Genomic DNA, 26,446 nt, shown 5'->3' on the forward strand with positions numbered 1-26,446 from the left:
ACACTAAATCAAAACTTAACAACAGATTTGTAAATGAAAAGGTTTAATAACGGTACTGACTTAAAGTTACAATTGAACTGGTTACACAAAATGCATGAAATAATACAAACAATTAACTTTTTTAATGTATGTGAGAGATTACCTGATAAGTTAGAGAAACAGAGAAAGGAAGAATGAAAGAAAGAAAGTTTTAGAAGAAAGAGATTCAGACTTGAGAACTGGAATCCAGGCCTAATAGCCTGAACCCCAGAGCTCATGAAAACATTGACCTTTATCCTCTATCCCTTGACCATGTGACTTAACCTAACTAGTAGTCCAATAGTCTTTGATCACTATCTGCACAGGGGGTTGTGACAAGTTCTTACATACCCCCAGCAAACAACGGCCCTTTTCGGAAAGTTTTTCAAACTGGAGGTGTGAAACAGGGGTGTTTCATGACATTTAACTGCCTTTATGAAAATTAACCATGGTTTTATTGTGGTAAAAGTGTAGTAGTAATGGGTTTTTTTTTGTGTTTTGGCTACTATCAGCAAAACTATGGTTTTACTACACTTACCTTGGTTTAACTGTAGTTTTTGAAAACCATGGTTATTTTGTGGTTACCATGGTTTAACTACAGTAACCATGGTTATTTGTTGGTTTTAACTGTAGTAGTTTTCGTAAGGGTGAATCTTAGATAAAGACATAACGTACAGAATAGGCATACATGGTGATGATTCTGAAATGATGTCTGGTTTGATTTTCTGAAAATAGATGGTCAGCGATAAAACATAAGTACTGCTGCTTCAATTAGAGTGTTTGATGCTCTAGCGCCTACACCAGTACCATAACCAGTCCAGTCAAATGCTGCAAAATCTCCACACTGTTTAGGTGTGGCCTCTGGAAAGTGTCCACCTCCACCAATACAGTACTGTAAAAAAGCAAGAATGGCTTTTATATTTAAATGTCTATTTTATAATGCAGAATATTTTTCAGTCATAATTATGTTTAGTCACATTTATATATTTGTTAAATCACTTGCAAGACACTACAGAAAATTGTTTCTAGAACAGAAAAGTAATTTTTGATTGAATACTAGCGACTCCTTTGGTAGTTACTTACATGTTCAGTGTTACATCCAGTTGGTTTAACACCAGAACAAACAGCCATGGCAGCTTTCTCATTATTGAAGACTCTGAATGTGACGAACCCAGACTCAAATTCCCCTAAAATATACAGATTTAATTTAAGAAGTAGTTAATATGATACATTAATCAATAAGGGGACTAATCTTTTCCAGCCATGTTATCATATAAACTATGAAAATAGATTATTATCATATATCATTATCATGAATATATGCTTGCAGAAAATGTATTATCATTAAACTGCTTGTTCAGTACTTCATCAGACTATAAAACGGTAAGAAAGAAGTGGTTCTTTTAAGAACCCTTGGAAGAAACCAAAATATTTATTCTATGGCATCACTGGAATGAACATTTTCAGAACATATATTAGGAGTTGATAAATACATCTATTCAATTCAATTCAATTTTATTTATATAGCGCTTTTCACAATTTGGTAATTGTATCAAAGCAGCTTTACATAATAGATGCAGTGAAAAGCACAGAAAATCGACTGATAGCACAACATAATAAACGATAGCACAAGCAGTTAAATTTGCTGCGGCTTTAAATCAACATTATAAGCAAACGTATTACTAATGTAACGTATAGAAGTTAAGCCCAAGAAGGCTGCCTCCCCGGGCTGAAAAACCCCCTAGGAGAAAAAAACATCTGTTGATTAATATAGATTTACAGTTACAGTATAGGGCAGTCATTGCATTGCTGTCAGCAGCAATCTATCCTTATAAAAATGGCTTGAAATGACTCTATTGAGATATTATCACACCTCTTATTAGAGGACCATAAAGGGTTTTGGTATATTCTGCATCACCAGCGTCATACACTACTGGAATAGAAGGTCCATTATCCTTGCGACAGTCCCCTATTCCAAAAGTCACTGGGTATTTCTGAAAACAGATAAACATTATAATTTAGCATTTATTAGTATTTGTAATTGTATTTTGTAATTTGAGTATTTTTCCTAATTTCTTAAACAGATGCTATTTCATTTATTTTGGGATGTCTGCTGTAAATCACACAGTATCAAAGATTAAACTCATTAACCTTAAATAATTTGAAAAGGTTTCCACCGTTGTCACCTAAGAAGTGAGATGTAGTGTGATATCGCAGGAATGAGGAAGATTTCCACTGCTCCATCTGAATGTTATTAGCAACGTGCCACACAGACACATCTTGTGCTGCAATGTCAAAGTATCCAGGATTCTGTGACAGATGGGACACAGGCTGTCAATTCTATGTAATGAGCATTTTTTTTTAATCATAGTTGTTAACAAACACAAAATTTACAAATGTCTATTTGAAAAGAACAAAAATGTAATATAAATTATATATATATTCATTATTAAAAATACCTTGTAGTCATCGCTGGTAGCACCCAATACTGTACCAAACGTGACTGTGTTTGACCACGCTCCTTCCCCTTCAGGACGGTTGGGGTTATTGCCCTGCTCACTTGACCAGCGATCACCAACAGTGCATTTTCCATACATGTTGTTTTCGTGCACACTGGACACCAACGTCCAGCCTCCCCCCGCAGTGGTCATATCACAGAACGTCTGGTAAATCACCCCATTTTCTGTGGTCAGATAGTATAGGCCATCTGTGTGGACAAAAGCAATTGTGTCATCAATTAAATCCTTAGATTAAAAAAAGAAGAATAGAAAAAACTTACCATCATTAATGTTGTACTTCTCCTGAATTTCTTTGCAGCTTCGAGCATTATATCCAAACATCTTCAGAAGATGTTCAGATACATCTTTATCTTGAACTAAAAATGTGCCCTTCACTGCAGAACCATAAAAATACATGTTAATAATAAACAGAGATGTATAGTAACGAAGTAGAACTACTTCACTACTGTACTTAATGTACTAAAAGGCAGTATCTGTACTCTAATGAAGTACTATTTTTTTCTCCTACTTCCACTTTTACTTAAGTACATTTTTTCTTTGAGTTTAATACTTTTACTCCGATACATTTTTTATGTGCTGCATCGTTACTCGTTACACTCACTCGTTATAAAAATGTTACGAATCATTCCAAACCCACATTATCACTGCCAGAGCGGTGATACATTAGAAACACACACACATCGTGGTCTGAACCAATAGGAGATAGTGAAGGGCGGACCCCTCCCTTCCTCTCACTTACAAATATGAGCTGCGGTTGTGGACAAATGTGAGGCGAAAAGAGAGCCAAAGTGCACGCGAGAGAGACTGAGTTTGCGTGCGCACGAGAGAGAATGCGCGAGAAAGGGCAACTGTGTGCGAAAGAAGGAAACCTAAATACATTGAAACACCTTGTACCTTTACCATTATATAGACTAATATTTCATTAATACTGAATTCTCTATCACCATATCAGTTTAAATAAATCAATCTGAACATTCCTGTCCTTGTACTGCTGCTACAGCCAAAAGGAATTATGAGTTTCCTTTAGCTTAAACATTTGAAATAAACAATATTATATTAAAACTTTTGACTGTTTTCTTTAATAAGTACATTACACAATACTTGTACTTTTACTTTCAGTACTTGAGTAGTATATTTTAAAATAAACAATTTGCAATACTTAAGTACTTCCACTGAAGTGCTGTGCTTAAAGAGCACTTCAACTTCTACTCAAGTCACTTTTTTGATAAAGGACTTTCACTCAAGTCTGGGTTCCTAGTACTTTATACATCTCTGATAATAAATGTAGTGTGAAAAACAACAACTGAGGTATTCTTCAAAGCACTTTAAATACAATAACAACTATAATACATTTGAATGTTTTATGTGAGGTTTAAAGAGAAATAAATAAATCAGTTTAACACTTACATTTAGTAGATTCACAGAACCATAAATTCAGTGAGATACTGATGAGAAGAATTCCCCAAAACATCTTTGTGTCAAAATAGTCTACAAACAAAAGAAAAAATATTGACCAACCCATAGACTGTAAAGAAATATGGATGTAGTCTCTGTGACATCACCCATGGGTTTGCGAAGAGCTTTTTTGAAGCCAATAGTTGGTGGTGGAGTTTGCTGTCGCCATCCTGGCCATGTGTCACCATGCATCACTCGCTGATAACCAAAAATGGGTAAAGAGGTGGCTAGTTGCTGAAACCACAGCCGCCTAGCTTCACGATAGTGACAGCTTTGGCAGTTTACACATCACTTAAGTGGCCATACATTTAATTAGGCTAAATATAAGTTTTAATAACTTTAAGTGTTCATTTGTAGCAGAGATGTGTGTGTTGATTTTGTTAAAAAAAATTATTAATCTAACTTAAATATTTTTTTGAATGATAGAGCCAAAGTCAAAAAGCGTTAGTTTGTGCCCCGCTCTCCCCTACTATTTGGGCCCACCTGTGGGCCTGTGACAATTATGGGTTAAACAATGAACTATTCAATGTCAGATAAAGCAGAAAAACACCTCTTACCCATATTGTATTGTTGTCGCCTGTGGCTCTTTCACACGGTCTTCAAAAAATAACCAAGATGTAGAAGTTGATTCTTCAAGATTCTTGCCATACAGTCAGCTTATATAGGAGTCTTAGGAGGTGTGGAGTTTTTCTATATATGGTAAGGAGGCAGGATTTACATCCTAATAAGGCAAGAACAATTGTTCATCTGCTCTTACAGAAATAAAAACAGACCTCACTGGAAAATTACAGAGAAGACCCTTTTAACCCTTTAGGGGTAAAACTAATACTATAACTGATGTGAGTGAAACATTTAATCTCAACACTTTCCAGTTCATCATGTATGTCTTTCCAAAGAAACTTTTAAAGAAACCAGTGGCGGCTGGTGCTAAAAGATTTTTTGGGGGAAAATATATGATCAGATCTTCAGTGAACATGAAATGTGTCCGAGTAGAATAACTTGACTTGTGTTTGCATGTGTTGCCTTTTACAGGGAGTTCATCTCTATGTGAACAATTTGCCCTACAGCTGGACAGATCAGGAGCTTTATAGAGTCTTCGCCACAGTTGGGACCATCACCAATGCTAAGGTATGATGCTTATTCTTAAAAGGGATATGAGCCATTTAACAGTTCCTATGAGTAATACTGTAATTAGATAAAATACACCACATGTAATGGATGTTTCTGTTCTCAGGTGGTGAGGAACGACACCCGAGGGTTCGGCTTTGTGTGTTTCACGAGCCCTGAAGCTGCAGCTCAAGCCATTTCAGCAATGAACGGTCGTGTCATTGCCAACCGACAGCTGAACGCCACCTTCTCGTGGGTCATGGTCCAGGATACCCCAGTGTCTGTCAGCGACTGCAAGTCTCCTCCTGCAGTCCAGTGCACAAAGCCAACGCTGCTTCCTTCTGGACACTTTGGGCTGTTGTTGCACAGGCTCCTAGCTTTGGGCATACAGGGATGCATACAGGTGGGTACATGGGGCTTTTAGCTTTGGGCGTACAGGGATGCATACAGGTGAGTACACTGGGCTTGTAGCTTTGGGCGTACAGGGATTCATACAGGTGGGTACACTGGGCTCTTGGCTTTGGGCATACAGGGATGCATACAGGTGGGTACACTGGGCTCTTGACTTTAGGCATACAGGGATGCATACAGGTGGGTACACTGGGCTCTTGGCTTTGGGCATACAGGGATGCATACAGGTGGGTACACCGGGCTCCTAGCTTTGGGCGTACAGGGATGCATACAGGTGGGTACACTGGGCTTTTAGCTTTGGGCGTACAGGGATGCATACAGGTGGGTACACTGGGCTCTTGGCTTTGGGCATACAGGGATGCATACAGGTGGGTACACTGGCTCCTAGCTTTGGGTGTACAGGTATGCATACAGGTGGGTACACTGAGCTTTTAGCTTTGGGCGTACAGAGATGCATACAGGTGGTTACACTGGGCTCTTAGCTTTGGGCATACAGGGATGCATACAAGTGAGTAAATGGGCGGAGTCCAAACTGGCATAGGCTGGCACTCTCCACAGCCACGTCTCCACCACCAGGCCGGAAGGAGATTTATAGGTCTCGGTTGTGTGTGTGTGTATATATATATATATATATATATATATAAATATATATAAATGTATTTAGGTAACTTGTAATACATTTCAAACCCATCTTTGTATGAAAGATGAGTACAAGTTTATAGATATGTTAAATGCATTTCAGTTCATAATATTCATATATAAGGGCCGGGACTTTAATGCGTTAATTAAGATTAATTAATTACACAAAAAATAACGCGTAAACATTTTTAACGCATTTTAATCGTATTTTTGCACCGCGGAACATTTCTCATTGGATGAGTTTCGGCGGACCGATTATACTGGAGCACCAACTAGCGTTCATGACTTCAGACAACAACAAACCACAGTGAACATGAACAAAGAAGCTGATGAGATCGCTTTGGTTGGCCCCGTGGATGGGATTTTTTTTTTACAAAAAACGAAGTGATGTTAGCGTCGATAAGAGCATGGTTGTGTGTAAGCGATGCAACAAGGAATTCACATATCACCGCAGCACATCGAGCCTTAAGTATCATCTCATTGCAAAACATATAGCAGCTAGCGTGGACATTAGCCCGACTACGAGTACAACCACTTGGTTGAACAAAAATAAACAATATTTTGTTGCTTAGCTTATTTATTCAGTCATTATTCATGGTACACTCTTAGAACGAATGTGTTAAAAACAACACATTAGGGGCTGTCACGGGTGAGACCGGGTGGGAAAAGATGAGGCAAAAGGTACGGATCCAAGTGCAGTTTATTCCAAAATAAAGGTGAAAACAAGGCAAAAACAATAACTAGGGGAACACAAGGGACTAGAGACATCATTTAACAAACCACAAACACAGAATGAACAAGCAGGGTATATATGAATGACTAAGACCAATGACCAAGCAGAAACAATCAGTAACCAGGACAACACACAAGGGGAGAGGCATGAACACAATGAATAACCATGGTTACAAACAAGGGGGCGGAGACACTAATTAACACAGGGAGACACAACTAGAAACAAGGGTATACATGAACACAGGTCAAACACAGGTACATATAGACATAAGTATAAACTCAAAACAGAAGTATAACAAAACACCAGAATGACAAAACACAGGGACACAGGGGGCACTATGTGACAGGGGCCAGTCACACCAAAAGCACATTAAACGCTTGCAAACGCAAGGCGCAACGCACTGCCTTTTATAAAAAAAAGAGCAGCGCGATGCTGCTTTTCATATTGCTAAGCAACCACCGGGTCAGCTGTCTTGTCAATCAAATATTGAAGCGTTAGCGCTGTTTTGCTGTTAACTTTCATATTAGCAGAAACTTTAAAAAGAGGGCGCTTGCTCTGACCTTGTTTGAGGGTGAGAGGTGCACAAACACACAGGAGAGAGTGAGCGAGTGGAGTCCGGTTCTTCAAAGCAACTGTAAACTTCCCTCACCACAACGCAAGGCCCGCCTCTCCCCTCATTCAATTGGACAATGGAAAGACGCGAATGACGTCGGGCGCTTCTACGCTCTCAGAGCTCCTTCAAAAACGCGTGCGCGGCAGGCGGCAAAAAAACGCAAGGCGCTCGGCGAGCATAAACAGCGTGCAAACGCGCCCTGCCCATAGAATATCATTCAAAAAAGGCGCCTGCAACTGCCATAAACGCTTTTGGTGTGACTGGCCCCAAGTGTTGATTCTGGGACAACACACTAACTGCTTCTTCCTGGAATCCACCCATCTCTGTGTTATTATTGAAACAACACATTTTGTGTTACTTTTAACACGACATGTGTTATACTTGAACACAAAATCAACACAAAATGACACATAATGTGTTAAGATTACACATAATGTGTTAAAAGCTTACCCCACAATGATGTGTAAAAATGAACACATCCTTTCTAAGAGTGTATACTAAAAATCCATGTAAAAAAATTACTTCTTAATGTTCTCAGGTCAAATATTTATATGTGATTAAAATGCGTTTAATTTCGATTAATTAATTACAAAGCCTCTAATCAATTAGATTAATTTTTTTAATCGAGTCCCGGCCCTAATATATATATATATATATATATATATATATATATATATATATATATATATATATATATATATATATATATATATATATATATGAAGAGTTTGGTTCCAAAACGCGATAAACGCCATTTTTGAAAAAAATGAGTTACTGCCAAAATCAGTATTATATCAGGTCAGTAGTTAAAAGTAAATTCTTAATTTTACGCAAAATCCAATATCCGCCGTGTTATTTGTCATCTTTTCTCCCTTTTTTCCCAAAATGCAATAAACGCCACTGCTCTTTTTTTACAGAACGCAATAAATCCATTTCTGATATTACAGCCCACCAGTCACGCAATGTAAACAAACAATGGCGGACGCGCTGAGTCCACGGAGTCCTAGTTTTCCTCATCTACTTTTTACTTCGTGATCAACAAACAAAACAAAATAATACTTTAATTGCATCGCTAAACCTGTGATGGTTTTCTGTGATGGGAAAGAAACGTAAGCCATCAGCATCTTATATTTTCCCTGAGAGGCACTCGGGAGACGGGTGCTTGTTCTCCCGACAGCAAGCTTCTCATGCTAACACATTGACCCCAGAGGATCTTATGAAAAACTTTCCATAATTTTACTCAAAGTCAACGAAAATCGAGCAGGACCAAAAACATTTTACAGCTGATCTCTGTGAAAGACGTTAAGCGAGGACGTCAAGTAACCGCAATGACAGGGTTCTTAATATGACAAAGTAGGTGTTTTGATTAATGACATTAATGTTTATATTTTTAATTAGTGTGTACAACTAGTCAACTAAATGAATATAACATGGCAAAGATGAATGCACATTTATATAGGCTATTGATTCAATAGATTTATAGCATTTTGAATAAAAACTTGTCATGGATTTATTGCATTTTGTGGAAAAAATTATCAGTTTTTATAATAAATCTTTGAAAATCAACTTATGGATTTGAATTTTTTATGTTTTTATAACCTAAAGATGCTATGTGAAAGTTTGTAACAGAAAATAGTTGTTTTCATCTTGTCACTTTCTTGGTATAGAAAACACGTTTTTACCAAAATTTGTCAAAATGGATTTATTGCGTTTTGGAACCAAACTCTTCATATATATATATATATACATACCACTCCGCTCTTCTGACACAGGGCTCTTTCTTCAGCCTAGGAGGTGATCACTGACAACACTGACAACCATGCATGTGCACACATAGACATCAAAGGGGGCTTGAGCACCTGCCCTTTTTATTCCTGGAGAAAAAGTGCCCTTTTTTCTGGGGTGCTTTTTTTAATAATATGATCTTTATTCATATAACAACTGATGTCTGTCTGTTTCTTGTGTTTTTTACTTGTTACTTATTTAATTTAACATGAATTTATTCAGGAATCATTTAAATGAGATTTAAACTCTTATAAAAAGAAAAATAGCGCTATTTGTGGTACACAAACAGTTAACGATGAGTCCCGCCTCCAAAACTCACATCGCTAATATGATTGGCTTTACTTTTCCTAAGTCCCGCCTCTCTAACCTACTTCGCTTTGTGTTTGGTCTTGTCTTTACTCGTGTATACTGCATTCGTGCTTGTAAGGCTCTGTTTACACGTACATGGTTTTTTTTTAAAACTGAGAGATTTACCTTCGTTTGTGCCCCTCGTTTACACGCAAACGGAGAACTCGCCTCTGAAACTGGTTGTTTCTAAAAACTCCGGCCAGAGTGGAGATCTTGAAAATCTTCAGTTGCACGGTTGCATGTAAAGTGAGACAAACAAATGTTTAAGCAGGCAACGTCACAGAGTATGCGCCAGAGCTCGCACTTACGTCAAAAGTGCGACCCATGTTTACATGTGACTGCTACCCTAAACGCTTCCAAGATCACATTTATGTTCGTGCAAACTCGTTTTGTGTGTTTGTATTTGCAAATACAGCTGCTCCATTATGTCGAGGAGCAGAGACGAGAGCTCGAAGATCAGCAATTTTACGCGTGTTTGACTTCATTCGGCGCTGCAAGAACCGACAGACGGATGATGTCAAAGTACCGCGAGAGCTATTCGAAATTACACCTCTACGTGTGATTCCTCAACTCGCTCTCGCGGTACGTTGACGTCATCAATCACCTACTGCAACAACTCCTCCCTCCAACATGAAGAACCAGTTCACGTCACCACCAGCGCGGCCGGTGATTGGCTTACGTGGGCTTGAGCGTCTCTTGACGGCAAATATGCACGGGTACGTGTAAATAAACACTTTTCTGAAAACTGACATGTGTGCACGATATTATTTTTGAAACCAGAGATGTTGAAATGTCCGTTTATGAAAATAGCCGCCCACGTGTAAACATAGCCTAAGAAGCGCCAAATCTCAGCCTGAACGAGACGCGATGTGCATGAGTATGCAGGCAGCTACCGGTAAGTGTGTGAGGAAGAAAGCATTCTTATATTAACAGTTTTATGCACAAAATATGGGACACGTTATTACACATAACGATTCAGGGACATTGTTTTCCACAGGAATCCCATATTAACCTGAAGAGTTGCAAACTTGCAACAGTATAGTGTATGTAGTTTAAACAGACTGCTCAAAATAAGAAAGCACAAACAATAAAATAATTGCTAACTACAGTAGTAACAGGGCCGGCGCCACGAGGGGGCGTGAGGGGGCGTCGCCCCCTCACCGGCACTATCCCGCCCCCTCAGATCACCATTAATGTTGAATGGGATTTTAATGATAATATTTTATTTAAAAATCACATTTGCCTTGTGTATTGTCTTCCTAAAGTGAATTTTATAGTCTAATTATTTAACAAAACAAAAATATCAAGTGTGCATGTATTCTACCGTGACATTAATAAACACACGCCCACTCCATGGCTTGTTACACTTCAAGCGGCGCCACTAGAACTGTGAGGCGATGACGTCAAAGCGCCGCGAGAGCGAGACGAAATTCCACTTTGCATGATTTCTTGAATCGTTCTCGGGGTACTTTGACGTCATCCGGCTGTCGGTTCTTGCAACGCCGCATGGAGTTGAACAAGCCTTTTGTGTTGACGGCTTGACGCACGTCGACAATGAGCCCGCGTTGTCAGTCTCAGCGGGAAATCAAGTGCGAAAGTATATCAAAAGTTACAGAAAGGAGTGGGAGAGTGACCCGGGCCTTCCCTGTAGCAATGGATATATGTAAAATAGCACTGCAAATTCTGCAAACCGGACTCCGGATTATCACACATCAATTTTGCCTTGGCGTGGATTATTATCGGAGCATTTCAGGTGCACAGAACCAAATGTTCGGCTGCCATGTCAATTCTGGCACCATGAACTTCAGCCAGACTGTACATAGTTTTGAAAGTTCAGATGTTTATGTTCTTCAGCATCCTTGCAAGTTAAAGTACAACCAACCTATTATTGTTCTGCATTTAACGTTAAAGGTAAGCATACGATCTCTCTCTCACACACACCTGTTTATTAGAAGTAAAACACATGTATTATTATTAATATTAATAGATAAAAAACAGACATGGAATTTATAATTAACGAATAGGTATTTGAATTAGCCTATCCTAAAGCATAGCTAAATGTGTAAACGAGTTATTGTCATTTTGCTATTGTGGTTCTGTGGTTCGCTATTGCTGGTGTTTAATCGCTAGCTTATGGTGCATTACTTGTGGCAGTTAAAATAACTACGTTAAATGATTAAATTGAACCAAAATTTTGATAAAATGTTGCGTTTGGACAAACCATTTGCAAACACTGTCCCCCGCCATTACGTAAAAATGATTTGCACTACTGAAAGCAAACACGAAGTACGAACATTTCATAATTTCAGGGTATTATATTGCATTAACTAATTTCACAATGGACAGTCGAAATGGATTAAAAAGAAACTACCTCTGGGTCTGAACTTCAAATGAGCAGTGTTGTGCTGTTAAGTAACGTTAGGTAGCCTATGCTTTTTTGTTGTTGTATATAGTAAAAGTGTTCAGATCATGTACGTTGCTCACTATAGCTGTAGCTTTTGTGGTTGTATTACAGAGATGTTTGTTTATAACACGTTAAAGCTTAAGGGGCGTACCAAAGCTATATGTATTTTCTAGCTTGGGGAATTAAATGCATTTTGTGTGATCGCCCCCTCTGGTATTTAAGACGCCCCCTCATCAGCGCTCGGCTGGCGCCGGCACTGAGTAGTAAGCTTTTTTTGTTTGCGTTTTTTGTAATGGCTGTTAAATAAGTAGCCTATAATGTGTTATACTGGAGTGCTGGAGTAGATTGGGGAGAAATCTGATGGTTCAGTATTTTACTTGCACAGTGAGAATTTTTACTGACATCACCAAAAAGTAAAATATAAAATAGGCCTAATCTATATTTGTTGTTTCTGACATGTGTAACCCTAATAAATATGAAACCTAAGATTAAAGGTGCCAAAGGATGTGTTGCCATAATATGTTAAATTGTTCTTTGACAAAGAAGGCACTTTATTAAGTGCAAAAATTATCCAGAAACGTTTTTACATGTCCATTTACAAGCCTAGAATTTGTCATTTGAATAAAATGGTCTTTTTGCCCTATTTGAAAGGGTCATGAATAATAATGGTGAGCTCTGCTCTGAGGCTCATGCCAGAAGCTCACATTAGTAAACAGACCTTATATTTTGAGCCCTTATCAGACAAAAATACAGATTTTGATTATCAACTAATTGCAAACTAATAGAACTTCAGCTAAACGCTAGCATATAGCATTTATTGGCATGTAGCACTACTCAGCAGTCACAATTTTATTTTTAGCTTTTTAACAAATTTGTAATTAATGCGTAGTTTAATGTTTTCAAAACATGCACATTGTGTAATGTTTCCTTTGCTGCTCTATAAACCTAGAACACTAAGGAGACCATGGTTTCTGTGTGAACTGATTATTTTGTAGACATCTTTTGAAAATGAAACAATTGCGTGAGTTTGAGGAAGATAAAATTAATTAACTTTTTAAATAAAATTTAAGGAAGTCAGAATTGCGTTAATATATATACTTTTTTGTTTAAAAAAAGAAAAAAATACGTAAATATGAGAAGTGCCCTTTATTTCACTTGAGCCCCTGCCCCTCAAAATGTCTGTGCACGTCCCTGCTGACAACAGCAAAGCACTACAATTGTCCAAGTGTACACACGTCAAAAGACTCACCCACAGCACTCCACTCACTCACACTGATATAGGGTCAGAGTCACAATGTTTGGCTAGGTTTGTAGTCCTGAATAGTCGAGGGACTAGGGCAAAGGACAACCAAATGTGAAGGTTGAGGCCACAATCCTTGAGCTCCTCCATCCTCTTCTCAGCTGGTTCCAGCACGCCCACGGATCCTCAACACAAATAAGGCAGCCCACAAACTTTTCAATTGATAGAGATAACTGGGGTAACAGTATAACAATGGTGCAACTGGCAAGGCAAACAGCAAGACGAATTCCAACGTAACACACTGTTCCTTTAACTTTTTAATACTTCCCTCTTTCTTGCAGATGTCCCATGCATCCGACGCCTCGTTTACACCAATGGCTTTGTGGTTTCCGTGGCTAATTTCTCCCTTTAGATCCGTTTCCGCTTCAAGATACACAGTCAGTTCAGTACAATTACTTCAGAATGAATGCGTGCACACTTAGCTTCATCTCTGTTCAGCCCAATCCTCCGTTTTGATTTCGCCCAGCCTGCAAATCCACATGGGAACGTATCTCATATGCACCGGAAACCTCCGCCTCACTCACAGCGCCGGCCGGAAAAACGTTCTCCTCAGACTCGTCTCTTCAGCCCCCGTACTCTCTCCGCTTCGCTTCTCCGCGAACACCGGATCAATGTAGCTTTTCGACTTTGGCCTGGTGTCTCATTAAACTCGTTCGGGCGGAATCATCTTCACCCTTTCCGTTCTGCCTATAAAAGTCACTCCGTGACACTAACAGCAATGCTGGTCAGCAGTTCACCAGTCACATTCAGTTTGTGTCCTCCAGCTGTCTCCAGGAAGCAGTGAGTTTACTGCCTAAGTGTACAAACTTCATAAAATGATGCTGTAACTCTTTTGCTGCTCTATTAAGCTTTGGTCCTCATATTTCTGCATTATTTGGTCATACAGTATTTTCAGTGGTGATATATTGAGTTTGATTCTGCTGTCACAGATGAGAGTCTTGGCCTCCTGGTCTCTCCACTGCTGGTAGACTCAGTGATGCTTCACAGGAGTGTGAACCAGGAGCTATTAGAGTTGATGTCTGATCACCCCTTGTTCCTCAAACATCAGACTCCTTCGGCGCTACAACTGATCCACTATCTGGAGACTGATGAAATATAATTTGAAGTCATTGTTTTTGTTTTATTAATTATTATCATATGTATCTGTTCACCTAAATATGAAAGAAACAGCAAGGTAATGGAGGCTAGCTGGAATGCATGCCTTTGTTTTCATAGGGCAAATTGACCATTTGTTATCTACTCAAAGGGGGATGATCTGGGATGCGTTTACACAGACCCCAAGGCATTGGTTCCATCTGAAGGGACTGCCCCCTTTGAATGGCTTTAAATGTAATGCATGTATACCCAAATTTAGACTTGGTTACTGCAGCGCCCCGAGCTCTATGCTCTGATTTGAAGAACGCTTTCTGCAATAAAGACTACTGCTCGAGGTCTTTGCTAAAAAGGTGCTGTTGTCACAAAGGTCAGAAGTGAACATTTATATATCTGGTGTCCCTCTACCTGAATTGCATTTATATAGTCAGGATCATAGTGTCCAGTGGAAAATCTCATTACAGTATATTTCAGGAATAGATGTAAAGGTTGTATTAGGAAAGAAACTGCTGAATATATTCAATGATTTGTTTTGTAAAACCACAATGAACTTTATTCTCTGTGTGGTCAGCAGTCTGCTGGTAACCTTACGCTTGTGCTGAGCCGTCACTGGAATACAGATGTTGTCTCAACACGGCGTGAGTATCTCATCTTTACATCCCTCATGGTCTATTAGGTTCAGTCCTCATATTTCTGTTGTTGTTAGCAGCATCATTCTTGAAATATTGACTCTTTACTGTCACAGGTGAGAGTCTTCCTCTATTTTAAAAACTGAGTTTTGGAACATTTTTTGAAAATCACATTTTTCATTTATTAATAGAACTCCCTTTTTATGCAATCTCCACCTTTTCTCCATACTCTACCTGTAAGGGATCTCAGGTTTCAGAAGGAGAACAAAACTGCAATCGTTCCCGGGTTTTGGACACAATATGTCTTAGAGCGTTGCTAGAGTATGAATATATTGTATTGCAATATGTAGCGTTTAAGTATTAACAGTAACACTGAATCAAAACTAAACATCAGATTTGTAAATGCAAAGGTTTAATAACAGTACTGACTTAAAGTTACAATTGAACTGGTTACACTAAATGCATGAAATGGTAAATAACACAAACAATGTATGTAAGAGATTACCTGATAAGATAGAGAAACAGAGAAAGAAAGAAAGAAAGAAAGAAAGAAAAAAGTTTTAGAAGAAAGAGATTCAGACTTGAGAACTGGAATCCAGGCCTAATAGCCTGAACCCCAGAGCTCATGAAAACATTGACCTTTATCCTCTATCCCTTGACCATGTGACTAAACCTAACTTGATACATTCAAATTGGCCAATCAAAAGATCCCCTTTAACCCCCACTGAATTGGTTAAACAGCTGTGACAATAGTCTTTGATCACTATCAGCACAGGGGGTTGTGACCAAGTAATAAATTCTTATATTTTTAATTCTTACATACCCCCAGCAAACAACGGCCCTTTTCGAAAAGTTTTTCAAACTGGAGGTGTGAAACGGGTGTTTCATGTCACTTAACTGCCTTTATGAAAATTAACCATGGTTTTATTGTGGTAAAAGTGTAGAAGTTTTTTTGGTGTTTTGATTACTATCAGCAAAACTATGGTTTTACTACACTAACCTTGGTTTAACTGTAGTTTTTGAAAACCACGGTTCTCAAAACCATTGTTATTTTGTGGTTACCATGGTTTAACTACAGTAACCATGGTTATTTGTTGGTTTTAAGTGTAGTAGTTTTCGTAAGGGTGAATCTTAGATAAAGACATAACGTACAGAATAGGCATACATGCTGATGATTCTGAAATGATGTCTGGTTTGATTTTCTGAAAATAGATGGTCAGCGATAAAACATAAGTACTGCTGCTTCAATTAGAGTGTTTGATGCTCTAGCGCCTACACCAGTACCATAACCAGTCCAGTCAAATGCTGCAAAATCTCCACACTGTTTAGGTGTGGCCTCTGGAAAGTGTCCACCTCCACCAATACAGTAATGTAAAAAAGCAAGTATAGCTTTTATATTTAAATGTTTGTTTTATAATGCAGAATATTTTTCAGTCATAATTATGTTTAGTCACATTGTTTAAATATTTGTTAAATCACTTGCAAGACACTACAGAAAATTGTTTCTAGAACAGAAAAGTAATTTTTGATTGAATACTAGTGACTCCTTTGGTAGTTACTTACATGTTCAGTGTTACATCCAGTTGGTTTAACACCAGAACATACAGCCATGGCAGCTTTCTCATTATTGAAGACTCTGAATGTGATGAACCCAGACTCAAATTCCCCTGAAATATACAGATTTAATTTAAGAAGTAGTTAATATATGATACATTAATCAATAAGGGGACTAATCTTTTCCAGCCATGTTATCATATAAACTATGATTATCATATATCATTATCATGAATATACTGCTTGCAGAAAATGTAGTATCATTAAACTGCTGGTTCAGTACTTCATCAGACTAGAAAACGGTAAGAAAGAAGTGGTTCTTTTAAGAACCCTTGGAAGAAACCAAAATGTTTATTCTATGGCATCACTGGAATAAACATTTTCAGAACCTATATTAGGAGTTGATAAATAAATCTGTTGATTAATATAGATTTACAGTTACAGTATAGGGCAGTCATTGCATTGCTGTCAGCAGCAATCTATCCTTATAAAAATGGCTTGAAATGACTGTATTGAGATATTATCACACCTCTTATTAGAGGACCATAAAGGGTTTTGGTATATTCTGCATCACCAGTGTCATACACTACTGGAATAGAAGGTCCATTATCCTTGCGACAGTCCCCTATTCCAAAAGTCACTGGGTATTTCTGAAAATAGATAAAGATTATAATTTAGCATTTATTAGTATTTGTAATTGTATTTTGTAATTTGAGTATTTTTCCTAATTTCTTAAACAGATGCTATTTCATTTATTTTGGGATGTCTGCTGTAAATCACACAGTATCAAAGATTAAACTCATTAACCTTAAATAATTTGAAAAGGTTTCCACCGTTGTCACCTAAGAAGTGAGATGTAGTGTGATATCGCAGGAATGAGGAAGATTTCCACTGCTCCATCTGAATGTTATTAGCAACGTGCCACACAGACACATCTTGTGCTGCAATGTCAAAGTATCCAGGATTCTGTGACAGGTGGGACACAGGCTGTCAATTCTATGTAATGAGCATTTTTTAAAATCATAGTTGTTTAACAAACACAAAATTTACAAATGACTATTTGAAAAAAACAAAAATGTAATATAAATGATATATATATTCATTATTAAAAATACCTTGTAGTCATCGCTGGTAGCACCCAATACTGTACCAAACGTGACTGTGTTTGACCACGTTCCTTCACCATCAGGACGGTTGGGGTCACTGCCCTGCTCACTTGACCAGCGATCACCAACAGTGCATTTTCCATTCATGTTGTTCTCGTGCACACTGGACACCAACGTCCAGCCTCCCCCCGCTGTGGTCATATCACAGAACGTCTGGTAAATCACCCCATTTTCTGTGGTCAGATAGTATAGGCCATCTGTGTGGACAAAAGCAATTGTGTCATCAATTAAATCCTTAGATTAAAAAAAGAAAAAGAATAGAAAAAACTTACCATCCTTAATGTTGTACTTCTCCTGAATTTCTTTGCAGCTTCGAGCCTTATATCCAAACATCTTCAGAAAATGTTCAGATACATCTTTATCAAAAAATAACTCCTTCACTGCAGAACCATAAAAATACATGTTAATAATAAATGTAGTGTGAAGAACAACAACTGAGGTATTCTTCAAAGCACTTTAAATACAATATCAACTCAAGTATAATACATTTGAAGGTTTAATGTGAGTTTTAAAAAGCAATAAATAAATCAGTTTATCACTTACTTTTAAAAGACTCACAGAACCATAAATTCAGTGAGAGACTGATGAAAAGAATTCTCCAAAACATCTTTGTGTCGAAGACAGTCTGCAAACAAAAGGAAAAATATTGACCATCCCATAGACTGTAAAGAAATATGGATGTCGTCTCTGTGACATCACCAATAGGTTGGTGAAGAGCTTTTTTGAAGCCAATAGTTGGTGGAGCTTGCTGTCCCCATCTTGGCAATGTGTCACCGCGCTTCACTCGCTGAAAACCGAAAATGGGTAAAGAGGCGGGGCATGGGTGAAGCTGAGGTGGCTATGCTGAAACCACACCCACCTACCTAGCTCGATGATAGTGACAGCATTGGCAGTTTACACGTCCCTCGAGTGGCCATACACTAAATTAGGCTTAATATTAGTTAAACGGATGAGTTAGAAAAAATTCACCCCCCTAACAGTTGTCATGAAGGGAAAAATTAGCTATACAGACCAAAAGCTTTACCAAGCTGTAAAAATAATATTTTCTGCTGTAAAGTTAGGCATTTCAGCTAATCAAGATGCCCTCATCCTTGTTGTTAAGAACGTGGCAGCTGGCCAACGGGAAATAAATGACTCATTGAATAGATTGCTAGTGTTGCTTATTTTATTACTATTTTAAAAACTATGAGAATGAGATTATATATCTTTATAAACGTTCTATCAACTAAAGGTTGTGCAGTACACAACATGTTAAAATAATCTTACAGATTTTTCGGTGGCCAGAATTCCACCAGCTACATTTAAGCTCATCCAACAGGATTTAAGTAACCCAGTTGTGTGTTCTATCACTGAGCAGGCACGGGCATGTTTTAGGTTGCAGCACATATCCTGAGGGGTCATTGGTTTGGCTAGAGGTGTCATGAACCATGTTTTTATAGTTTAAAGGGGAGGTTCAAGGATATTTCATGCATTCAAATTTATTAAGACAGTTTAAGAGTTGATTTTCTCATGATAAACATAGGAAAAATGACAAAAAAGCAGTTGGCAATGTTACAGAGTATATCTGTGCCGAAAGCACTTCGCCAGGGTTTGTACAAGTTTCTGAAAGTTTTTTTCGAATAAAGGTCTTTACACACCGGGACGTTTTTCGTGCGCGTTTATCGTCGACGTTTAACGTCACGTTTTTCTGCTTTCACACCCAAACGAATTTTACTGGCGCTGAGCCGAGTGAGGTGCAATTTCACTCCCTGGACATTAGATGGCGCCTAATACAAAACAGATATATGCCGGTACACGGGGCGGCGCTGCGAGACGTCATGCGTCTGTTCTGACACTCACTTGTCACACAGAAGAAGAGAGACAGTTACACTCGCGTGTAGTCAATAACCATTCATATACGATTTTTGGTTAACTAGCAAACAAACAAACATGGCTCTTGAATATATATATAATCTTTGTACAAACAATATCTCCGTGAACTTGAATACATTTTTAAATGAAATCTATTTGATTCGATTCTTTTATCACCAGTTAATATATCAGCATCTCCACATAAAAGTAACTTTTTTTGATAGAACTCGTTATATCAAAATTAAAACTCTTTCACAAAATATAAGGTAATGGGTGATCCGATGTGTGTACTTTTAACAAATCTTTTACAAACACTTTCTCTGTTAACAATTTTCTCAAATTTCCTGCCAAATGTATTGTATTTTGTGATTTGGCTAAAGATTTAAGTTCTCATTTTAACCAATATACTCGTTTTATAGAGGTTGGGTGGGTAGAACAAGGAACCACCATTTTGGTTGTGCCCAAAAATTTTAATACTCCTGCAAATTGGTAAGTGTTGCCTATAAATATAATGATGCAATAATTAGGTATGTAGTTATTACAAAAAGAGGTCAACAATACTGATGTACAAATATATGCATAGTGCCAAAATGTCACGTTATTTACAATTAGTTTTTTTTAATCAAACATTTATTTTTGTGAATCAGAGACATGACAGTAAAATCAAATAAAACAGGATTCAGAAATGTTGGTTCACTCCAGAAAAGTCACAATGACTGTAGTGCAACTGAACAGTAGTGCAAATCAACATTTAGAAATTAGACATTTTCAAATGTATTTCTTAAATGTATAAACACTTAAAATACATAAGTAAAATGGTATATAATAAACATTAATTTGTGTGAACAAGAACTGGCAGAGCTGTAGAGCAAATAAGTCACAATGATAGAAGTCTAAGTGAACTGTAGTGCAAATAAACATATCTATGAAATGTACATGTTCAACTGTATTTCTTGAATGTATAAACATTAAAAAAAACTAGATAGGTACATTTCCTGAATAAAATGTGAAGTGGTGCTTGCCGTGGCAAATTTCTGGGGACAGTATATAATTATACTTCCAGTCACGAGTAAAGCGATCTTAAGCCCGTGTCTCTACGATGTTCTGATGCGGAGATATAAGGCTTTGTTTACTCTGTTGCTAGGGTACTGTATTTGGTTGCTAGGGAGAAAATTGCCATCCACTAGTGATTACACTCCGAGTCACAAGTCAAATGGTCCAACCCCTGTGTCTCTACTATGTTCTGATGCGGAGATATAAGGCTTTGTTTATTCGGTTGCTAGGGTACTGTATTTGGTTGCTAGGGAAAAATTTGACATCCAATAGTGATTACACTCCGGGTCACAAGTTAAACGGTCCAACTCCCATGTCTCTACGATGTTCTGATGCGGAGATATAAGGCTTTGTTTATTCGGTTGCTAGGGTACTGTATTTGGTTGCTAGGGAAAAATTTGACATCCACTAGTGATTACACTCCGAGTCACAAGTCAAACGGTCCAACCCCCCTGTCTCTACTATGTTCTGATGCGGAGATATAAGGCTTTGTTTATTCTGTTGCTAGGGTACTGTATTTGGTTGCTAGGGAAAAATTTGACATCCAATCGTGATTACACTCCGGGTCACGAGTCAAACGGTCCAACCCCCATGTCTCTACAATGTTCTGATGCGGAGATATAAGGCTTTGATTATTCGGTTGCTAGGGTACTGCATTTGGTTGCTAGGGAAAAATTGACATCCAATAGTGATTACAATCCGGGTCACGAGTCAAACGGTCCAACCCCCATGTCTCTACAATGTTCTGATGCGGAGATATAAGGCTTTGTTTACTCTGTTGCTAGGGTACTGTATGTGGTTGCTAGGGAAAAAATTGGCATCCCATAGTGATTACACTCTGAGTCACGAGTCAAACGGTCCAACCCCCGTGTCTCTACGATGTTCTGATGCAGAGATATAAGGCTTTGTTTACTCTGTTGCTAGGGTACTGTATTTGGTTGCTAGGGAAAAAATTGGCATCCCATAATGATTACACTCCGAGTCACGAGTCAAACGGTCCAACCCCCGTATCTCTACAATGTTCTGATGCTGAGATATAAGGCTTTGTTTACTCTGTTGCTAGGGTACTGTATTTGGTTGCTAGGGAAAAAATTGGCATCCCATAATGATCATACTCCAAGCCACAAGTAAAACGGTCCAACCCCCGTGTCTCTACGATGTTCTGATGCGGAGATATAAGGCTTTGTTTACTCTGTTGCTAGGGTACTGTATTTGGTTGCTAGGGAAAAAATTGGCATCCCATAATGATCATACTCCAAGCCACAAGTAAAACGGTCCAACCCCCGTGTCTCTACGATGTTCTGATGCGGAGATATAAGGCTTTGTTTACTCTGTTGCTAGGGTACTGTATTTGGTTGCTAGGGAAAAAATTGGCATCCCATAATGATTACACTCCGAGTCACGAGTCAAACGGTCCAACCCCCCTGTCTCTACTATGTTCTGATGCGGAGATATAAGGCTTTGTTTATTCTGTTGCTAGGGTACTGTATTTGGTTGCTAGGGAAAAATTTGACATCCAATCGTGATTACACTCCGGGTCACGAGTCAAACGGTCCAACCCCCATGTCTCTACGATGTTCTGATGCGGAGATATAAGGCTTTGTTTACTCTGTTGCTAGGGTACTGTATTTGGTTGCTAGGGAAAAAATTGGCATCCCATAATGATTACACTCCGAGTCACGAGTCAAACGGTCCAACCCCCGTGTCTTTATGATGTTCTGATGCCGAGATATAACCGTTTGAATTTTATGTTGCTAGGGTGCTTAAAAGTGGTTGCTAGGGGCGTGGCTTAAAACCTATGTAAGGATCCTGAGAGACTGATTGGATGTCTGAGTAAAATGAGCCCACCCACTTATCTCTACGACACTGTAAAGCAAAGATATCCCATCTGGAACTGTTTTATTCCCTTATATGGGCATGTTTCCTGCCCCATTATAAGTCAATGGGAATTTTCGGGTGCCTCTTACACCCCAGGGGTACAACTTACACCCCATTGTGATCTATGTTCTTACAGAGCCTACCACCCTCTTCAAATGTTGTAACCCACATGTTTCTACAAAATCCTGGAGCCGAGCTATGACCCGTCAAAGTTGGGCGCAATGTTAAGTCAATGGGATTTTTCGGGTGGTTTTTCGCCCCCCTTTCGGAAATCCTGCACCCGATCGCTTATAAAAGTCATAGCAGACGTGTCCTCAATAAGCCGGACGTTTTGAGCCCTGTTTCATTAGTCTACGACAAACCGTGCGGGACGAGTTACGCGCCGAAAAAGTGTCCAGATATAAGAATAAATAATAAGTATGAGCAATAATAATAGTGATGCCTTGCATAAATGCAAGCACCACTAATAACTAAATAAAATGGTATATAATAAACATCTATAGGTGTGACCCAAAACTGGCAGAGCGCTACTTCTGTGCTCTGCTTTCAATTTTTTCCCTTTAGCATCTTTTGATAAGAGGTACATCTCCAGAGGTTCGTCTCGGACTGTTTTCTTTTGTTTAGATTGGACCTTGTCACGGCTGGTGCTGGATGATCCTGAAGACGTGCTTGCTGGGGCCTCCTCACTTGTGCTCACATCATTTTAGCAGAAATATTGCTGTGAACACTGTAAAGATAAATTTAGTTTTCATCAGAAACAATCTTTCACACTGAGGGCCATGCCACGATATCCATGAGGTCAATATTTGATTACAAATGTAATTTAGATTCATGGTATTTTATCTGGCTGAACAAATGCAGCAGATGTTACCTAAACACAGAACACAAATTAACCTCCTAAAACCCCACCTTTGGATTGGCTTGCATTTTAGATTTCTCCAAGCTATTTGGGGTTAGGAAAAAGCAATGAATATAATAACCAAATATTTTTCTTTGAACATGAAGCAGTGTAATTGTCCACTTTTGTGTACAACAGGTTCCAGTTACACACAATGAAATACAAGCTATGGTGCAAACAACAAAACATGTGATATCACGGTGTACAGGGAACATGCCATGGTATGAAGTGTTCAATGTCAGTGCATTACATATCGTAATGTAACAATAATAATTTTTTATTACTTGCACAGTTATAATGTAGATTTGCACTACTGGTCTGTTCAATACACTACTGGACTGTCTATTTCATACTCCCTGTTCATTTGCACTGCTGGACTACTTGAATTGCATCGTTTGCACCCCTGTGTACTGAATATTAGAATAACTATTCACAATAACTTAAGCCATTGCACTCTTAACTGACTACAATACAAATTCATTCATGCACTACTTTAATATTAATTTCACTACTGTTCTGTTTAGTTTATTATGCACACATGCATTTGTACATTTCTGTATATTATGTTCATAGTATTATGTTCATAGTACCACCCATAGTAAGTTGTTACATCGTATTACATAATCCTGCACCTATGCAATTATTATTGATACCCTGCACTTTTTATACTGCTTTTGCACTTCTGGTTAGACCTAAACTGCATTTCGTTGCCTTGTACTTGTGTAATGACAATAAAGTTTAATCTAATCATATAGCCCACACAGCTATGTATTGTAATGTTCTTATATATATCACGTTACCTTCGAAATTCAGTTGATGATGTGAGGAACTCCGACACCTTCATTAACCTCCACAGCCTCGATGCATCTTCTTTGTGTGTTTACCTGTTCCACGTGCTCCGCAAGACCATTTTGTGCTTGAGCGCCACCAAGTCGTGTTTTACTGGAACTTCAGCAGCGCCAGGCACGTGAACAAAAGCGCCAATCTCATTGGTCGGCCAACTTTTAACGCGCCGCGTCAAACCAAAAAAACGCGTCCGAGGCGTTTTTCTGAAAATGACGCTTTTGCGCGTCGCGCTATTCGCGTGGGTGTGCGCACTCACATTGGCGCTCGTTCTTGAGTCACGAGACGTTAAACGTCGACGATAAACGCGCACGAAAAACGTCCCGGTGTGTAAAGACCTTAAGGGAGCAGCTGATGTATCAGGGTAAGCCATATGTATTCTTTTTATGGGCACTTCCCCCGGAAAACCACACCCACATGTCAATCAGTGGGAAAGCGAGAACCGAGGATGCAAGAAGTCACAGGCATCTCTTCACATGAGAGTTTTGTTTTATATCAAGATTTAACAGATTTAACAATGGTAAAAAAGAAGTGTGTTTTTTGGAAATAAGGAGAAGAAATCCAGCATTATGGAAACAGTGGCTATAGTTTGTTTATCCGGGGTAGCAGTGGAGTTTTATGTGTGTGTTTGTTTAACGCTGGATTTTATTGAATAGTCTCAACTGGGTCATGAGTTGCAAGCGGTAAGTAAGACTTCTGTGTTTAGTGAATCAAGTTATCCAGTGTTGTATAAAGTGTTGCACTGAAACAGGTTGTGTTATGGGAGCTTTAATTGTTTTTAATTATAATAACCTAGGCCCACCTGTGGACCCATGATATTTTACAAAATTAGTCTCACTAGAGTCTCAGTTTTTTCAAAACTACACACCATATATACTACAACCATATATAATTTGTCAACAACCATATTTTAATTTAAAATTAGTTTAATAGTTATATATACTGTTTGGGCCCACCTGTGGCCTGTGACAATTAGGGGTTAAACAATGAACCCGCTCTTCAACTATTCAATGTCAGATAAAGCAGAAAAAACACCTCTTACCTGTCTTGTATTGTTGTCACCTGTGGCTCTTCCACACAGTCTTCAGAAATAACCAAGATGTAGAAGTTGATTCTTCAAGATTTTTGTCAACAGTCAGCTTATATAGGAGTCTAAGGAGGTGTGGAGGTTTTCTATACATGGTAAGGATGCTGGATTTACATCCTAATAAGGCAAGAACAATTGCTCACCTGCTCTTACGGTAATAAAAACAGACCTTTACTGGAAAATTACAGAGAAAACACTTTTAACCCTTTCGGGGTAAAACTAATACTATAACTGATGTGAGTGAAACATTTAATCTCAACACTTTCCAACAGTTTATCATGTATGTCTTTCCAAAAAAACTTTTAAAGAAAGCAGTGGCGGCTGGTGCTAAAAGATTTTTTGGGGGAAAATATGTGATCAGGTCTTCAGTGAACATGAAATGTGTCCGAGTAGATGAACTTGACTTGTGTTTGCATGTGTTGTCTTTTCAGGGAGTTCATCTCTATGTGAACAATTTGCCCTACAGCTGGACAGTTCAGGAGCTTCATAGAGTCTTCTCCACGTTTGGGACCATCACCAATGCTAAGGTATGATGCTTATTTTTAAAGATTAATAGCAGAAATTTAACAGTTGCTATGAGTAATACTGTAATTGACATTTAAAGTAGATAAAATACACCACATGTATTGGATGTTTCTGTTCTCAGGTGGTGAGGAACCGCTGCCGCAGCCGAGTGTTCGGTTTTGTGTGTTTCACAAGCTCTGAAGCTGCAGCTCAAGCCATTTCAGCAATGAACGGTCGTGTCATTGTCAACAGACGGCTGAACGTCACCTTCTCGCGGGTCATGGACTAGGATACCATGGTGTCTGCCAGCGACTGCGACTCTCCTCCTGCTTCCTTCTGGACATTTTGGTGCTGTTGTTACAAAGGTCAAAAGTGAAAAATTTTTAAAACTGGTGTCCCTCTACCTGAATGCAATATTGAAAAATTACTTTTTTTATGATGGTAAGTAGGTTACATGAAATGTCTAATTTTCTGACATGGTACTGGGGTGAAAAGTTGAAACTCCACTGCACTACACCATTATAAACCTGTAGTAAACCTCACTACATTTAAGTTTTAG

At 38.5% G+C, this 26,446-nt stretch overlaps 2 protein-coding genes across 3 annotated transcripts in view; both read right to left on the bottom strand.

Moving 5' to 3' along the window:
• The window catches only part of LOC129443713 (intelectin), a 38,848-nt gene extending 34,148 nt beyond the window's left edge, over window positions 1-4,700 (bottom strand). Inside the window, exons 1-8 of one of the 2 annotated variants that reach the window (XM_073858983.1) lie at window positions 4,550-4,696; window positions 3,945-4,025; window positions 2,798-2,911; window positions 2,478-2,725; window positions 2,170-2,328; window positions 1,892-2,012; window positions 1,102-1,205; window positions 27-910 (exon numbers count right to left, since the gene is read on the bottom strand). In XM_073858983.1, the coding sequence (XP_073715084.1) occupies window positions 758-910; window positions 1,102-1,205; window positions 1,892-2,012; window positions 2,170-2,328; window positions 2,478-2,725; window positions 2,798-2,911; window positions 3,945-4,025; window positions 4,550-4,553 (984 nt within the window). In that variant the 5' untranslated portion in view covers window positions 4,554-4,696 and the 3' untranslated portion in view covers window positions 27-757. Of the gene's footprint in view, window positions 1-26; window positions 911-1,101; window positions 1,206-1,891; window positions 2,013-2,169; window positions 2,329-2,477; window positions 2,726-2,797; window positions 2,912-3,944; window positions 4,026-4,549 lie in introns of those variants that run through there. The other variant, XM_073858981.1, reaches the window with a different exon arrangement.
• A 10,748-nt stretch (window positions 4,701-15,448) lies between these two features.
• LOC129443661 (intelectin-like) lies at window positions 15,449-25,415 on the bottom strand. Its single transcript, XM_073858984.1, has 8 exons — window positions 25,339-25,415; window positions 18,317-18,398; window positions 18,046-18,153; window positions 17,723-17,970; window positions 17,415-17,573; window positions 17,137-17,257; window positions 16,619-16,720; window positions 15,449-16,424 (listed from the first exon to the last, which is right to left on the bottom strand). The coding sequence occupies exons 2-8, from the start codon at window positions 18,378-18,380 to the stop codon at window positions 16,270-16,272; spliced, it is 957 nt and encodes a 318-aa protein (XP_073715085.1). The 5' UTR covers window positions 18,381-18,398; window positions 25,339-25,415; the 3' UTR covers window positions 15,449-16,269.
• Window positions 25,416-26,446: the final 1,031 nt, after the last annotated feature.

This window comes from Misgurnus anguillicaudatus, chromosome 21 (genome assembly GCF_027580225.2).
Source record: "Misgurnus anguillicaudatus chromosome 21, ASM2758022v2, whole genome shotgun sequence".
Classification (NCBI taxonomy): domain Eukaryota; kingdom Metazoa; phylum Chordata; class Actinopteri; order Cypriniformes; family Cobitidae; genus Misgurnus; species Misgurnus anguillicaudatus.

Bases quoted from the DNA above. Each gene is read 5' to 3' on its own strand.
- LOC129443661 (XM_073858984.1), bottom strand. From the start codon at position 18,380: ATGTTTTGGAGAATTCTTTTCATCAGTCTCTCACTGAATTTATGGTTC. The intron at 17,574-17,722 runs GTATTTTTAATA...CACCTGTCACAG, and splicing joins CTACCAGCGATGACTACAAG to AATCCTGGATACTTTGACAT. The intron at 16,721-17,136 runs GTGTGATAATAT...TGTATATTTCAG, and splicing joins TTATGGTCCTCTAATAAGAG to GGGAATTTGAGTCTGGGTTC.